This window comes from Lampris incognitus, chromosome 20 (genome assembly GCF_029633865.1).
Source record: "Lampris incognitus isolate fLamInc1 chromosome 20, fLamInc1.hap2, whole genome shotgun sequence".
In the NCBI taxonomy this organism is placed as follows: domain Eukaryota; kingdom Metazoa; phylum Chordata; class Actinopteri; order Lampriformes; family Lampridae; genus Lampris; species Lampris incognitus.
This window is the reverse complement of record NC_079230.1, coordinates 22,898,101-22,916,511: the sequence shown is the minus strand read 5'-3', so window position 1 is coordinate 22,916,511 and position 18,411 is coordinate 22,898,101. Positions and strand designations below refer to the sequence as shown.

The 18,411-nt window shown below is 45.6% G+C and overlaps 1 protein-coding gene across 4 annotated transcripts in view; it reads left to right on the top strand.

Annotated features, from left to right (window-relative positions):
* Positions 1–16,738, top strand: part of LOC130130376 (RNA-binding protein with multiple splicing-like) — a 41,802-nt gene extending 25,064 nt beyond the window's left edge. The window contains exons 6-8 of one of the 4 annotated variants that reach the window (XR_008812159.1): positions 902–965; positions 12,537–12,656; positions 13,383–16,738. Coding sequence is in view for 2 of the 4 variants with exons in the window: in XM_056300068.1 (XP_056156043.1) it covers positions 902–964 (63 nt within the window). In the remaining 2 variants the exon portion in view is untranslated. Of the gene's footprint in view, positions 1–901; positions 972–12,536; positions 12,658–13,382 lie in introns of those variants that run through there. The other 3 variants (XR_008812158.1, XM_056300068.1, XM_056300067.1) reach the window with 3 other exon arrangements.
* The last annotated feature ends 1,673 nt before the right edge of the window (positions 16,739–18,411 follow it).

The window sequence follows — 18,411 nt, the reverse complement described above, 5'->3', positions numbered from 1 at the left end:
TTCTGGATACAACGTTTGAGTGATGAAACGTATCTGTCAATAAACGTTTTATTTCACTCAACTAAGTTGAGTGTAAAATGTATCTGTCAATAAACGTTGTATCAAAGAAGGTTGAATCAGTTCTTCTGGATACAATGTTTATTGACAGATACGTTTCATCACTCAGCTTCTTTGATTTTCTTAACCTGGATTATTGGGCATGCATCAAGACACTTCTTCATAGTTACTTTGTGACTCATACCTTTGATATCAGAGGGACTTCATTAGCTGTTTTATATACTCTATATATATATATATATTTCCTTATATAATGCAGGCACGCAGTGAGGTTATTTAAGTATAAGGACCCCTAGCGAAGGTACTAAAGCTGAAGCTGCGATGATGTCAGACTTTGAAATAGGCCTAGGTTGAATCTGCTTAGCTTGCAATTTCACTTGCTTGGTTATGTGTGCGAGCATGTCCGAGGAAGCATGTGCATACAAACCCGACATGCACAAAGAGACCCTGTGGCTTCCAGCAAGAGGGTTTAGACGGCAGTTCATACAGTCTTCTGTATATGGGTTAATTTGAGAGTCAGCTAAAAAAAAAAAGAAGCACAAATGTGTGAGCCAATGAATTGGTCCAGTCAGTTCCTGAAACCATATGACCTCATGTACAGTATGCCCCTGCTGGCCTTGGATCAGATCCCACAATAACTGTCTTCTCTTGTACTCCCCTATTCTGTTTTCCAAGGAACTTAAGTTGAGCTGTCTGCTCCATTTCGTGGAAAAACAAAAGCAGAAAACGTCAGTGTTAAATCATCCAAACGAATACGCTGATTGCAAATCGACTCCCGTGAACACATAGAGCGCAACTAATACGGTAACCTGATGAATTGAATGCGTGTGTCCTGTGTGTTTAGATTCGCTGGCTCCCACCTGCAGATGGCACTCCTCAGGGATGGAAGTCCAGGCAGTTCTGCTGAAGTATGTGTGAGTAACTACACTACACACACAAACACACACACATTTAGATATACACACACGCACATATGCACACACACATTTGAATATACACACATGCACATTTGCACACAGAGCATGCACATCCACATATTCTCTAGTCCTGCTATGAGAAAGAGGTGTACATTGCACCATGCTATGAAATGCTTTTGTAAATGTTATGACACTTGGTGTAAACAGGCAATGAAACATTCCTAAACATTTGTTAGCCATAACTCACACAAGTGTTACAACACTCACGTTGCAGCATGTGGGGGGTTAAACTAATCACACCCGATGCCTTCCAGACCTCCCCTGTGACCACAACTTACACATTGTGTACCCCAAAAGCTATGGTTGGGAAAAACAGCCGAACTTCTGACCGAACCGGCCCATTTAGTTGAGCAGCAACGTCTCTCTCGATTGACTTCAGAGGTTGAAACTTGGCTGTGTAAAGCAGACAAATGAGTCTGGAGGCGGTAGGGAACTGACACAGCGAGTCATCGAGTCTTAAGTGACCAGAACATAATGTGCGTCCCACACTTGTTGCAACGCATAAAAGGTTCAATTGAAAACGGGCCATGTGTTGGGAGTACAGCAGGTCGAGGCACTCCATTGATGGCATGCTTTCTGTCAGATGCACGGCATCAATGTCAGCATCCCGAAGAGAATACACAACTGGCTCAAGGGCCTCGATTATATATGGTTATAGAGCTGCACCATTTAGGCTAAAACAGTAAACCTGATTGTTTTGCATCATACTGTGACTCGCATTGATAATCATGACTATTCATCTCTGCGATGACAGACCACACTTATGGCTCAGTTTTCATCTTACGTCAGCATTTGAATATTCTTATCTACCACGGGCCTTGTAATAAAATAAAATGTTCCAATATTGCTTTTATAGCAATGCTCTACACTGATATACGGTTCAGTTGCAGAGCCTTAGTGTTGGGACTGGGGGGGAATAGTTGGTTTTTGTGCTTCTACGCGATGTTGAAGGTATTTTATTACAAAGCAAAAAGCTAATATTGCCATAACAATATTATTGATCTAATTTTGTGGTAAAAAATTTGGATGTTGTGGGCTAGATTGTAAGGGATATTTGTATACTTGTCACAAACTGGCAGAATGAAATACTGTTTTTAATTTGAAATCTTTTTTTTTTTGTTGCTATTTTTCCACTGTGGAAAATAACAGAAAAATTGGGAAAGGAAGAGATTGAAAATGTGATGGTAAATGAACTGCATTTATACAGCACTTTTCTAGTCTACTGTCCGCTCATAGAGCTTTACAGTGTACACCTCACATCCACCCGTCCACACATGCATTCAAACACTGATGGTGGAAGCTGCCATGCAAGGCGCCAACCTGGTCATCAGGAGCAGTTAGGGGGTTCAGTGTCTCGCTCAAGGGCACTTCGACATGCTCTCCGCAGGAGCCGGGGATCGAACCGGAGACCCTCCGATTACTAGATGACCCCACTCCATCTCCTGAGACGTGCCACCCCGATGCAACAGACGGTCGTAAATACGCGGCGCTACATGCACCGCAGCTGCTGTAATGGAGCAAATTAAAAGCAAATTACAGCTAAATTGCCATCAGTGTAATTTCCCTGTCCAACTTAGTTTTCTATTACTGCTGTTTTCTAATTAGTGTTACGTAAAACAGGACCACTGTAAAAGTCATTAGGTCAAGCCCTGGGACCCAAAATCTTTTTCTTTTTCTTTTTTAATCTGACAGTTGGGAGAGATTGCTTCACTTGTTTTCCATGCACTTTCACCTAAAAATAAACGCAGAATCTCCTTAAAGAGAACCGAAAACAAGATTTCACTTCTTTAAGGAGAAACTTTTGGAGGGCAGGAGGAACATCATCTCATCCCACCAGCAAGATTTTTTTTCTCTCTCTCCCTTTAAGAAAAAGAACAAAACCTTGAAACCCGATGCCAAACCGAATAAACGATTAGGAGAGATTTTTATGCCGCATTGCCTTGTGATACGGCCTTTGATAAGGACAAGAGACGATCGTGACCGATGCAAGAGCTGCGCAGCACACATGCTCGGCGCTCTCACTCAGACAAAAGGAACACTGTTGTGCTAGCAGAAAAAAACATGACCGCAAAGCAAAACAAATCTCCTTCTACTCTGTCTGTGTATGCGTGTTGCTTATGGCGCGCGCGCGCGCGCGTGTGTGTGTGTGTGTGTGTGTGTGTGTGTGTGTGTGTGTGTGCACGTGAGTACTTGGCGCCAGTCACACAGTCACAGATACCCCCTGAGTACAGTCTTGGGACAGGAAGAAACATGTTTCCCCAAATCCGAAGGGACTCAAAAGGGAGTTGTTGTTTTTTTTTTTTTGGTTTTTTTTTTGTGGGTGGGTGGGGGGGTTGGACAAGGGCGAACATCCATGAAGCTGTTGATTGGTGCCAATCCTGTAGTGCCCAGCCCCTTTTGTTTTTTTTGTTTTTTTGTTTTATTAAGGCAGCGCCTCTTGGTCTATCTGTTGTTCAGAACATGGTGAGAGAAGGATAAATGACAAAGTGTACAGTCCTTCAGCATGAAACAGTCTTACAGGGGGATAAATGACAGAAACCGTACAGTCCTGCAGCATGAAACAGTCTTACAGGAGGATAAATGACAGAAACTATACAGTCCTGCAGCATGAAACAGTCTTACAGGAAGATGAATGACAGAAACTATACAGTCCTGCAGCATGAAACAGTCTTACAGGAGGATGAATGACAGAAACTATACAGTCCTGCAGCATGAAACAGTCTTACAGGAGAATAAATGACAGAAACTATACAGTCCTGCAGCATGAAACAGTCTTACAGGAGGATAAATGACAGAAACTATACAGTCCTGCAGCATGAAACAGTCTTACAGGAAGATGAATGACAGAAACTATACAGTCCTGCAGCATGAAACAGTCTTACAGGAGGATGAATGACAGAAACTATACAGTCCTGCAGCATGAAACAGTCTTACAGGAGAATAAATGACAGAAACTATACAGTCCTGCAGCATGAAACAGTCTTACAGGAAGATGAATGACAGAAACTATACAGTCCTGCAGCATGAAACAGTCTTACAGGAGGATGAATGACAGAAACTATACAGTCCTGCAGCATGAAACAGTCTTACAGGAGAATAAATGACAGAAACTGTACAGTCCTGCAGCATGAAACAGTCTTACAGGAAGATGAATGACAGAAACTATACAGTCCTGCAGCATGAAACAGTCTTACAGGAGGATAAATGACAGAAACCGTACAGTCCTGCAGCATGAAACAGTCTTACAGGAGGATAAATGACAGAAACCGTACAGTCCTGCAGCATGAAACAGTCTTACAGGAGGATAAATGACAGAAACTATACAGTCCTGCAGCATGAAACAGTCTTACAGGAAGATGAATGACAGAAACTATACAGTCCTGCAGCATGAAACAGTCTTACAGGAGGATGAATGACAGAAACTATACAGTCCTGCAGCATGAAACAGTCTTACAGGAGAATAAATGACAGAAACTGTACAGTCCTGCAGCATGAAACAGTCTTACAGGAAGATGAATGACAGAAACTATACAGTCCTGCAGCATGAAACAGTCTTACAGGAGGATAAATGACAGAAACCGTACAGTCCTGCAGCATGAAACAGTCTTACAGGAGGATAAATGACAGAAACCGTACAGTCCTGCAGCATGAAACAGTCTTACAGGAGGATAAATGACAGAATCCGTACAGTCCTGCAGCATGAAACAGTCTTACAGGAGAATAAATGACAGAAACTGTACAGTCCTGCAGCATGAAACAGTCTTACAGGAAGATGAATGACAGAAACTATACAGTCCTGCAGCATGAAACAGTCTTACAGGAGGATAAATGACAGAAACCGTACAGTCCTGCAGCATGAAACAGTCTTACAGGAGGATAAATGACAGAAACCGTACAGTCCTGCAGCATGAAACAGTCTTACAGGAGGATAAATGACAGAATCCGTACAGTCCTGCAGCATGAAACAGTCTTACAGGAAGATGAATGACAGAAACTATACAGTCCTGCAGCATGAAACAGTCTTACAGGGGGATAAATGATAGAAACCGTACAGTCCTGCAGCATGAAACAGTCTTACAGGAGGATAAATGACAGAAACTATACAGTCCTGCAGCATGAAACAGTCTTACAGGAGGATAAATGACAGAAACTATACAGTCCTGCAGCATGAAACAGTCTTACAGGAGGATAAATGACAGAAACTATACAGTCCTGCAGCATGAAACAGTCTTACAGGAGGATAAATGATAGAAACCGTACAGTCCTGCAGCATGAAACAGTCTTACAGGAGGATAAATGACAGAAACCGTACAGTCCTGCAGCATGAAACAGTCTTACAGGAGGATAAATGATAGAAACCGTACAGTCCTGCAGCATGAAACAGTCTTACAGGAGGATAAATGACAGAAACTGTACAGTCCTGCAGCATGAAACAGTCTTACAGGAGGATAAATGACAGAAACTATACAGTCCTGCAGCATGAAACAGTCTTACAGGAGGATAAATGATAGAAACCGTACAGTCCTGCAGCATGAAACAGTCTTACAGGAGGATAAATGACAGAAATCGTTCAGTCCTGCAGCATGAAACAGTCTTACAGGAGGATAAATGATAGAAACCGTACAGTCCTGCAGCATGAAACAGTCTTACAGGAGGATAAATGACAGAAACTGTACAGTCCTGCAGCTTACCAGGCTATAGCTAACCAGCTAGAAGCAACTGAACAATAATGACATGGTAGTTGTGGTAGCACTTTTCCTACATGAAGTGTAGCTCAAGGTGCTTTACATCAGAAAGATGTGCACAAACTAAAAGATGCATGAAAGGGCTTTGGGATGAAGAAACTTAAAACACATATTGTGCATGGTGGAGATCTATTTTCTATCTTGTGCGTTCCAAAAATGAACATTTTTCCATGGATACTGACTTCCTTAGCAGATGCCAAAGAAAGATTCAACAGAATAATCTTGAACATGGCAAGAGGCTTCTGGGAACGGACTGTGAAAATTTGTTGGTTTTAGGGGTTAAATTTTTTTTTGGATCCGTTTAATGAAGTAGATTGTGCTGAAGAAACGACGAGAAAAACAAACGGATTTCCTGAGGTACCATGTCATTATGATGAAGGAGGATATATAGGGTTGGGTGTTTGACGCCTGACCGACTTGACTGTTGGTTTGGGCCTGGGTGCCCACAGGGCTGCAGCGACACCGCCGTGGGAAAAACAGATGACAGTTGAGATATTTAGAGGATTTTTTATGTTTTGGGGGATTTTTGTCCCTCAGGGGGGGTAAAAGAAAGAAGGGAGTGAAGCAGGGAGGGAGGGAGTAAGAGGAAATAATTACTCCTCTATCAAACTGAGAGGAAGTCATTTGGCCGGTCAGGCCGCCCCAGCGGATACAAACCCCAGCGGTGAAACAACATCGTCCCCACATCCGGCTCACGGCGGCGAGGGGAAGTCTGGGAACAGCTGAGGTGAGACTCAGGCGTCCACTCAAAATACAGGCAGATGTGATAATTATAGGAAGCAGGCGCACGCACAAATACAAATTATGCGCCACACAGCGTACACACCCCGGCGTCCGCCCCGTACACGGACATATATGCCTGTACACATGCACGCTGGCATACAATTTACCTACAAGCCTTCGAAGAACCGTCCTACGATGGCCCTGCAGTCAGCCCGATGGGAAAGTTGAATGTCCATTTCCTGTGTCACCAGTGACAGAAGTTGTAACGTGCCCCCTTTCCTTTTCAGCATCACCTGAGCCTCAAAGCCCCTTGACCCCTCTAGTCGACTCGTGTTCAACGCTGACAAATCGGTGTGGAAATACTTCAAGAATTTCATGTTTGGAAACCAGCTGAGAGGGAGTGTCGCTCAAAGGAAGCAAACTCCCCCTCCCCCTTTTGTCCCCAATTGTGTTCGGCCAATTATCCCACTCTTCAGAGCCGCCCCGGTCACTCCTCCACCCCCCTCTGCCGATCCGGGGAGGGCTGCAGACTACCACATGACTCCTCCGATACATCTGGAGTCGCCAGCCGCTTCTTTTCACCTGACAGTGAGGAGTTTCACCAGGGGGATGTAGTGCGTGGGAGGATCCTGCTACCCCCCCCCCCCCAGTTCTCCCTCCCCCCTGAACAGGCGCCTGACCGACACACGCCCCCATCCGGCTTCCTACCCGCAGACATGGCCAATTACGTCTGTGGGGACGGCCAACCAAGGCAGAGGCAACACGGAGACTCGAATCTCTGGTCCCCATTTGGTCGGCTATGGAGTAGACCGCCACGCTACCCGGGCGCCCTTTTTGTCTCCTTTTTAAACAAAGCCAAAACTCAAACAAAAAAATAACTTAAACATAACTATGCATGTTTGGTGCAGTAGCGGTGCTTGTTTGTTGTGAGCGGTACCTGCAGTAGAGATGGCGATGCTGCGGTGGTGTACAGTAACGATGCCACCACCCTGAAACATCCATTAAAAACTACTGCACACACATTAGCGCTTGTCCAGAGTCCTCTGTTTGTTCTGGACATATAACTGTGAGACCAGACTTTCATTTATGTGTGGCGTCCAGGTAGCACGGCAGTCTATTCCATTGCCTACCAACATGGAGATCGACGGTTCGAACCCCCCGTGTTACCGCCGGCTTGATCGCGCACCCCTACAGACACAGTCGGCCATGTCTGCAGGTGGGAAGCTGGATGTGTGTTGTGATCGCTACACTAGCGCCTCCTCTGGTCAGTCGGGGCGTCTGTTCAGGGGGGAGGGTCAACTGGGGGGGGAATAGCGTGATCCTCCCATGCACTACGTCCCCCTGGCGACTCCACATGTATCGGAGGAGACGTGTGGTAGTCTGCAGCCCTCCCCGGATCGGCAGAGGGGGTGGGGCAGTGACCGGGGCGGCTCGGAAGAGTGGGGTAATTGGCTGGGTACAATTGGGGAGGAAAAAAATGGGGGGCAAATCGAAAAAAAATGTGATATGCATGAAGGCTGGTTGCCCCAGACTACGTGATGCTGTAGGGGGGGGGGAATTACCCCGGTGTACCGAGACACCAGCGGGGGGCAGTTGGTCCCATATAAACTTCTGAGCACTCACCCGATGAAACAGTTGTACGGTGCAGCTTTAAACTCCGGCTGCCGAGGCGGTGCTTTGCAGCCTGCCTGCCTTCTGGTTAGTCAGTAACCTCCATAAAAGGGGTTTGTCGGTGTCACTCAAACCCAAATCGTCCGGTCGCACAACAGCACCGCGAGTTCCTCCACAGCGGGAATCCAAACAAGCGCACAACTTCACAGTCTTGAGAGGCCTGTGGTTTTTCAGCGGTCGTCTAGTCATTCAACAGGCGGGCCACACTCATGGTTAGAGTATGTACTTTGCCTTGGACTGTGTCAAGTGTGCGCGTGTGTGTGTGCGTGTGTGTGTGTGTGAACAGCTGAAATGAGAGCGTTATGCAGGGTCTCTTTGTTCACTGGGAGAGGTCTGAAGTCATGGCTCATAATGAGCTTTAGTTATCACCTGGCTTCCTGCCTGTCAACGGGGGAATTCTGAAAGCTTCCAGAGTACCAGCACCCCCAAACGCAGGTTCAGGCAGGTTGAAGGTTGCTGGCCGCGCTCGATCCGCTGTTGGTTTTGACTGTAGATTTACCTGCCGTCACTGAAAGCAGGATTCCTCAAGATATTTTTTGTTGGGGGGGGGGGGGGGGGGCTACTTCAGTCATGTGAGTGTTTGCAGTTGAGGTTGAACACCTACTGATGAAGATACCACACGGCTCATCCGGACAAGTCATCTAGTCTTAAAACCGACTGATAATCTAAATGTATGTCCGCTCTCAGCGGCGGTGGGAGTTTACTCCGCTAGGTTCAGATGCCGTGACGCAGGTCGGAGCGCGGCACATCATCACGCCAAGGCCGGGACAAGAGACACGAAAACAACAACATGCGAACCCGTTGATTTACCCCGGAAACTAGTTAGATCATCATCTCGGGGGGGGGGGGGTGATCTAACTAGTTTTCATAACAACAGGCCCGTGGGGGGGTCGCGGACTGTTTTTATTACTTATTTCGGGGGGGAGGGGGGCGGGTTGTGATCTGATATGAAAGTACACGTCTTGTTAGAACAGAGTTTTGTTGTTTTTTTGTATTGTGGAGACAAAGGAAACTTCAGCGTGGACACTAATGCCAGGTGAATTTTAGGGGAAGGTAATCTGGATTTTCCATCTGACAACACACAGTGGGGGAGTGCAGGTTTTGTGTGTGTGTGTGCGTGTGCGTGTGTGTGTGTGTGTGTGTACATGTATTATGCATGTGAGGGAGTTAGAGAGACCGAGTGAGGGAGTTGTGTGCATGTACTCGTGTGTATGTGTGTGTCAGTGTGTGTGTAGTGTGGCTGCCTGCCCTGAGGGAGGGGGATGGGGGGGGCTTATTGGCCAATAGCCCGACAAAGCCAGTGGTTCCTGTGCAACGTAGAACTCACTCCCACCAGGGAGCAGACGGCCAGCTGAGGCCCCCTTCAATAAGGAAGTGGGACTTAATTCTCTCACCCCCTACTGACACAACACACACAGACACACACAGACACACACACACACACACATATCAGGGGTTGTATAGCTACACTGCGGCCTTGTGCCTGTGCCGGGTTTCAAGGGCTTGATTCATGTCAGCAGCTGCATTTACCCCCCCCCACCCCCCATCACCCCCCCTCCATTTCGCTCACCATCGTCGCTGTGTGAGATACACAGTTTAGTTCCAAAGGCTTTATATTGGATTAAAGGGGCTTTGACCCCTTGTCCTCTCTTTTTTTTTCTTCCATGGCCTCGCTGCACAGGTAAAGGTCTCCGCATTGATTCTGGATGGTGCAAAGTCCTGTCATGTGGAAGAAAAGAACTTGATCCTGTTTGAGAAATGACAGTAATAGGCGTTTTGAGACTCGGCAGTTATTAGAATTACGCTCCCACCAGACTCGGAAAGAGTTGTTTTGAAGATTTCTCCTCTCGTGTCGCGTTTGTGGTCTAGCTCGACCCTGATGATCTACACTTACAGCACACAATCACCGAAAGCACTAATGGGAACAATTGCTACATGATGCTTCGCTAAAGAATAAACAGTACGCACATTCATGATCGCTGCCCCCCCCACCGCACCCCACCCCCGTTCCCCTAGAGCGCTTGTTTACTTATCTCACATTGTGCGTCGGATCCAAGTTATTGGATGTAACACATTAAGCCTGCAAATCACTAAACCTTCCCCTAATCCACAAAGACATGTTCAATGATCAACCCAATCTTTAACCTTGGCATCTCAGCCAGAACAAATGGGGTGGTCTGAAAGTATGCGTCGCCTCAGCTTAGCCGAGCGACTGTATAATGCATCGATTCCCTCATCCTTGATTGAACGCACAATAGGGCATTAGCTAGGCCAGCCGTGCCCAGGCATGTTACCTTCAAAACACACTACGCTGATCAGCAAACACTTGTTTTGGGTTTTTTTTTTCATTCTTCTCAAACTATCTGTCTGTCTCTGTGGGTCATGTTGGTGTTTTCCTAGTTATTTATTGCTACAAAGAACACACAAATATCTGTAGGTACCTGCTGTAGTTGCAAACGTGCACACACCCCCACAGACCCCCCACACCGCTGAACCCCCAGTGACCACAATTTCCAGGAAATTCCTATTTTTGGCAACACATCTGGGTCGGATGGGTGGGGGGGGCTCGGTCTTTCTCATTATTTTGCTGGATGTCATGAATTTGGAGGAATTGTTGTGGATGGGGTTCATGGGAAGTCAGGATGTTTTGGGGAAGTTCAGCTTAAAATGAAACCACAACGATTCCTAACATCTCAATATGTAATGTTGTAGAGATAACACTCTGTTAGTAGAGTTGAGAGTTCCTTGGGCAGCACGGTGGCCCAGTGGTTAGCACTGTTGTCTCATAGCAAGAGGGTCCTGGGTTCGAACCCCAGGGTCATCTCCTGTATGGAGTTTGCATGTTCTCCCCGTGTCTGCAGGGGGTTTTCTCCAGGTGCTCCGATTTCTCCCACCATCAAAAAGACATGCATGTTAGGGTTAATACTCCTGTCTGTGCCCCTGACGGAGGCATGGCAAGATAAACTGGGGTTGGTCCCAGGTGTTGCACGGCAGCTTTCCACTGCTCCTAGCTACACAGCTAGGGTGGATTAAATGCAAAGCACAATTTCCCTACGGGGATCAATAAAGTATCTCAAAACCAAAAAAATAGAAATAAATAAATAAAGCAGCAGTTATACGGGGCAGTCTTCTATGCGTCTCTGAAACGCTGCCAAAATCGTGCGGAAAAGTTTCGACCGGTGACGTCACTGGAGGACAATCTGTGCATGTGAAAACGACAACCCTTGCTTCCTGGTTTGAAACTATTATGTGAATAACAACGCTGCGTAAAATTATACCAAATACCACCGAATGCTTAAATAACTACTGCGCCATAAAATTTTACCAAATGTGTGAATAACAACATTACATAAAATTTCACAAAATGCGTGAATAACGTTGCATAAAATCTTACCAAATGCGTGAATGACAACGCTACATAAACTTCAGACTTCATCTGTGATTTATTTGATTTATGATGTTTGTTTTTCTTTCCCTTTTGTATCCAAGTCGGAGAGTACTGCTGGCGTCATGCGTGGCTGCCGCTTCTCCCTCTCATAAGCCCCCCTTCCCATCCACCCCTCTATGTTGTGTTATGTTTATCTGTCGTCTTGTTTCACCCCGTTTATTGTAAAGCGACTTTGAGTATTAGAAAAGCGCTATATGAGATTGATTTATTATTATTATTATCATTATTATTATAGAATTTTACCAAATGCGTGAATAACAATGTTACATAAAATTTTACCAAATGCGTGAATAACGTTACATAAAATTTTACCAAATGTGTGAATGTTACATAAAATCTCACCAAAGGCGTGAATAACGTTACATACATTTTACCAAATGCGTGAATAACATTACATAAAATTTTACAAAATGTGTGAATGTTACATAAAATTTATCAAATGCGTGAATAACATTACATAAAATTTTACCAAATGCATGAATAACAACTGCTACATAAAATTTCACCAAATGCGTGAATAACAACGTTACATAACATTTTACCAAATGCCACTGAGTGCTGCATAAGGACAGCAATTCATGTATTGTGTGGTCAACAATTTAGCTGCCAATGAAGCGTTATCCCTGGTTAACAGGTTTAACTCCGCTATTGTGTCCTACGATTGGATCTTCTCACATAGGACAGAAAGGAAAAAAAAATCCACATTTTTGATATTCAGGTTGATGGAAGAGTTTCTTCAGGAGCCTTTAAATAGTGGGTGTATTTTGAACAAAACTTAAATAAAACTTCACCACATAACCAGAGATCAGTTTTTGATATTTTAACACTTTCTTTTCCTTTAGTCATTCACTAATTTGGAAAGCCTTGCTGCACGCCAGAGCCATCCAGTGACGCCCATCTCCTTTGTGTCCCCAGGTTCCTGATGTGTGATGGTGGCCGTGGCCGGCCGTAACGGGTGTTGCTGACTGCTTCTTGTGTCCTATTAGAAACCAGAAGGACTGACCTGACCCTACCCCTCTGAGCAGCGGACCGCCGGTAAGTTCACAGCTCTCGGTGGGAACTCAGCGGCCCACGTGAGCCTGGCGGGCACGGCCAAAACGTGTAAATCACACCTGGGCTGACGCGGCGTTTGATTTGAAAGCGTGGATTTGCAGGAACAAAGCTGTGAAAACCTTGCCGTGGTTTTCGGAGACAACGTGTCGCTGCCAAAGACATCTGCAGGAATGAACTTTAAAGCACCCAGGCATATTGACACTGTGTCAGCTTTCACGCACAAATGTTTTAGTTTGCGCCTGACGCAGAAGGCCTTTGAAAACACAGCCAGAATCAGATATTGGTGGGATAAACCTGGGTGTGTGTGTGGTCTTAACGTTAGTCCCCGCAAAGGAGGCGAGGGAGCGAAATTGAGTGAGCTAATGGGAAACATGTTTGTTTTTTTGTGTATGCCCGTGTGTGTATGTGTGTGTTTGCAACAGTGGTGTGTACCTACAGATATTTGTGTTCACATTGTATCACACTGCTCTTAAATGCCGTGTGCAAGTGAACTGTGTGTGTGTGTGTGTGTGTGTGTGTGTGTGTGTGTGTGTGTGTGTGTGTGTGTGTGCGGTCTTGGTGCAGCTTCACATCATCCCTCGTGTTTTCTCGAGTGTACATGTGCACATGGTTTAGGTGCTGTGACCATGGCAACCTCACCTCTCTCTCTCTCTCTCTCTCTCTCTCTCTGTCTGTCTGTCTGTCTGTCTGTCTCTCTCTCTCTCTCAGGGAGCAGCAGCAGCCTTATGGGCCTCAGGACATACTAGACCCCAGCCTCCATCACACATCGACCCCCCCCTTGTTAACCCCATCCCTCTTTTTTTATACTGTTACATACTCGAAAAAAATTCTTTTTGTGAAACTTTGGCTACACTTCCTACATCGCCTGCCTTATGTCAACACAGAGCGGTGCTGGCCACGCAGGCGAAAAAGACACAAAAGCCCATCGTTCACTGTCCGGCTTCATCACCTCTGTACCGTACTGTACACGGGCGGTCTGCTGTGCACATGTACGTGCGCAGGTGTAAAGACGGTGCGGTCGACGTTGTACATGTGGGAAGCTTCCCCGAGGTCTGGGACTAATTTATGCAGCCATTCGGGAGGCCTCGCGTATGGGCGTGTAACCAAAGTGCAACCAGGCCATGTTATTATATGATCATTACTATTCTGTATATCATTCATATTAATGTTATTATGATTATTAAATACATGTTGAAGCATGACTTTGCAACAAAAAAAAGAGAAAAAAAAACAACAACAACGATGCTGTACATTTTTAGATATTTTAAAGAAATACAAAATTGTATTTTTGTAATCAAGGCAATGTTTGAAACGGTCCTGTTCGATTGGTTAATGTTGTGCTTAGGTTTTGTGAGGAAACTGTAAACCTCTACTTTTCCTACTATGTCCCCCCCCCCCCTTCTTTCGTATTTGTGCCATTATAACATGGACGGTAGCCCTGCTACACCAAAGCAGTCTCGTCGGTTTGCTATATAGTCTTTTTCTTCATGCTGTGTGGAAAATGTTAGGTCATGTGTAACCCCCCCACCCCACCCCCCTCGAGGCGTACTTAACCCCGGTGATGTGCCGCAATAACGCAAAGTATACCACCTCCCCACCTTGTTGGACCCCCCCCCCTCCCCTCAAGACACGCTTCGGTTGCACCGAGGAAGCAACCGTCCGGTTTCTCTCCCAGCGGATTGAGCTGTGACTCGCGTGTGCAGCAGCCCTGCTGAAATTCCAGTGAAGTCAAGTGACGTGCCGGGAGTCGGAGAGGGGGCAGACGAAGTGGCGGTATAAAGACATTGACAGGATTAAGCCATCACTGGTGAAGGTGGGGTGACCCCAGAGACTGCAACGCATGGCAAACTAAGCCCTGCTATAATTAGAGAACGACTCCTAGGTTGTGCAGAGGGAGGACGGCGGCGCAGTACAGAGAAACAAAAAAGACCAAAGGCATTTTCTCCCCCCCCCCCCTACACTGGAGAGCTATCTGGACTGGCGGAGTTATTCCAGTTCTCGACTGCTTTGTACTCCTCAATCTGAATTCTTATGAAGTTTGACATTATTATTGTTATATATATATTTTTTTTTTCTTGGCTGCATGTCTCTCTTGGTGTCACTCCAAAGAGTATCTCCATATCTGAAAGGATAGTCATGTAAACGGTTTTTTTTTTTTTTTGTTTTTTATCTGTTGTCTATTTTTAGGGGAAACGATGTGATCTGATTTTTTTTTGTTTTTTGTAAAATATAGATTTATATTGTTAATGATCGGAGTGAAAACAAGAACGTTTTTGTAATTTTGTCTTTACTGGGCCTGCAATAACCTTCTTCTTTTTTTTCCCTCCTCCTCGTATGAGAGATGTCTGCACAGGACTATTAGTGTGACATTTCGAGGCCAAACGTCGCATGGAGACAATACGTCCTGTAGTTTTATGGGTCCACCCGGCGGATGTGTCACAAGATCACGGTGATGTGACAATCACAAACTCAAGAAGAAGAAAAAAAATATCCTCTAACCTGACAATGTTCAATCTTGTGTCCACAATCATTGGACTGGCTGTGTAATATATCCAATATCTACTATGTCTTGACTATAGAACTAGGTACATAATATCAAACCATAGAGGGATTTATTTTATTTATTTCATTTTTTTGTCTTTTTCCTCTCCTTTTTTTTCTCCTCCCACATTGTATCCGGCCAATTATCCTATTTTCCGAGCCGTCCCGGTTTCTGCTCCACCCCCCTCTGCCTAACCGGGGAGGACTGCGGACTGCCACGTGCCTCCTCCGATACATGTGTAGTCGCCAGCCGCTTCTTTTCACCTGACAGTGAGGAGTTTCACCAGGGGGACGTAGCGCGTGGGAGGATCACGCTACCCCCCCCCCCCGAACAGGCGCCCCGACTGGCCAGAGGAGGCGCTAGTGCAGCGACCAGGACACATACCCACATCCAGCTTCCCACCCGCAGACACGGGTCAATTGTGTCTGTAGGGACGCCCGACCAAGCCGGAGATAACGCGGGGATTCGAACCGGCGATCCCCGTGTCGGTAGGCAACGAAATAGACCGCTACGCTCCCCGGACACCCATAGGGGGATTTATGAAGCGATTTTTGTTTTGATTCAGATGCAGTTGTGTTTTTTTTTTGTTGCATCGAGTGTTGCGCCAAGTTTCCTAGAACAAATATTTACTCTCTGTGTACGCGCGCGCGCGCGCGCGTGTTTGTTTTGTTGGTATTTTAAGACGCCCGCAGACGTTGCCTGCCCTATAATTCAATATTATTGCGAGTTTGACTGTTTATCCGTTTTGGTGGTTTGAAAAAAAAGCTCCTCGTTGTGTCCGTAAGTGAACGAGCGGAGCCAGCGTGATCGTGAACACTGCTTTACCTTGATAAAGTCACTGTGAAGTCGAGAGGGGAGGACGCGCTCGTCCAGCAGACCGCCGGGACGGGTTCTGGTCGCCAGCTGCAAGGCGGAGTGTCCTGATACGATGATTCCCCCCCCTCCCCCCTCCTCCTCCATCAGAGGAAACCTTATATCCCTTTATCGTTTGAATCTTCGTGAGTGCCCGTGTGCTCTGTGCACGGCACGTGAGCGTGCACGCGTGTGTGTGCGTGTGGGTTTTTATTTTTAGGTTTCTATTTTCTCCATAATGCGTACAGTACTGTTGATATTTATGTATTTCAGCCGCTGTGAGGAGATACTGTTTCAGTGAATTGCATAGGTTTGTTTGTTTGTAACCAAAAAAAAAAATGTTGATCAAAGAAAGTTTTTATGAAAATGAAAAAAAAATGTTAAATGAAGACATTTCAGGCCATCAGCCATTAAAGATTGACATCATCCCTGCTGTGGTGCACGGTTTCTTGTCTCCTCCTACACGTGAGTGTGTGTGCTTGGCGGAGCACGCTCGCCGCAATGAACGGAGCGAAACTCAAATCCGAGGCCTTGTTTGTTGAATCAGGCACATGTGAAGAAACCCCGAGAGCCGAGACCAAACCCCGACTCCTCTCCGAGGTCTCCTGTAGCGTCCATACCAACCACATTCTCGGGCACGTCCGTAAAAGTAAAAAAAGAAATATATCTCCATTTCCTCTCGCGCCTTTTTTGGCTCCCCCCAACCCTCAGGTGGTCTTTAGAACTGTGTGTGGTGTCCTACATGGGGGTGGGAGGGGCATCGGGGGAGCTACACAGACCTCTCCGTGCCCTCTATAAGAATAGCCCACCTAACCCAGGAGCTTCCTACTCAGGAGACAGGAGGACATAGCCAATTTAGTCTCTCCCGCTCCTTTGTCTTCCTCTCTCTCTCTCTCCCTCCCCCCTCCTCTCGTTCTCTCGCTCTCGCTCTTCTCAGGAGGGAGGTATGGGTACAAACCCCACCTTTTTTTGTCTGTCTCACACTCACAGTAGCACCCACCCAGCACACCTCCACGCTTGCAGGGGTTCACACTATGCAGCGCATCCTATTAGTGGGGGCTGAGTGTGAAAGAGTGTGCTGTGTTGGGAGTACAGGAGCTTGTGTGTGTGTGTGTGTGTGTGTGTGTGTGTGTGTGTGTGTGTGTGTGTGTGTGTGTGTGTGTTGATGCATGCTCAATAATGCAGGTAAGAAAATCAAAGAAGGTTGAATCAGTTCATCTGGACACAACGTTTATTGACACATTGGTTTCATCACTCGTCTAGGTGACCTCTTCAGGCTGACTGACCCGCCCTCATAAACAATGCAGGGGCCTAACGACCGGCTCCATGTGCAAATATGTGCGTGACCATTAACTAGAGTCCTGTGTGTGTGTGTGTGTGTGTGTGTGTGTGTGTGTGTGTGTGTGTGTGTGTGTGTGTTTGTTTTTGTTCAGCCACATTTGTGAGGACCATTGTGAGTTTTTTTTTAACTTTGTTTCTTGAGTTTTTACACTCTGTTGCAATTAAAAATGTAAAATTGAAATACAAAGTGAATTTTGTAACGCCTCACAACAACAATTATAAAAAGGAAACATTTTTTATCAACAACTGCATAACCCCATGTAACAACACGTAATAGTACGATAACGCCCAAACCAAACAAAAAAAGGTGTGTGTGTGTGTGTGTGTGTATGCACACACTTAAATATATAAATACATAACCATGTATGCGTGCATACATACACACATTAAAATACTAGTGATTGTATAAAATACGTTCACAGTGTTATCTATAAAAAATGGGAGCTATGTAGTGAAATACACAATACAATCCACCTTATTACACACATTATTGTTTTACAGTGTTATAAGGGACAACTCATTCTTGAACTTCTGCAAAGGTTGTGCGTTTGATACACTGGAAAAAGGGGTCACGAAGCCTTTTGAATTGACCAGAGGCACCACGCAGGGGTAGCCTTATCTTTTCCAAGTTAAGAAAATAAAGTAAGGTGGTAAAAGCCATTACATTCTTTTTAGATGAGGAGAGGAGAGAAGAGACGAGGAGGGTTGACACACTAAGAACATTTGGATCAAGTTTTCCATCGATCACAATTGACGGTGTTAATGATTTCTGTCCAATAATTACCTAATGACGGACAGAGCCAGAACATGTGTATGAGATTAGCCGGAGTCTGATGTCACCTGTCACAGGCAGGAGATACATCATCATATACTTAAGACAGCCTAGCCTGGGTGTAATAAGTAATAAGTCTTCTTCTTCTTCTTCTTCTTCTTCTTCTTCTTCTTCTTCTTCTTCTTCTTCTTCTTCTTCTTCTTCTTCTTCTTCTTCTTCTTCTTCTTTCG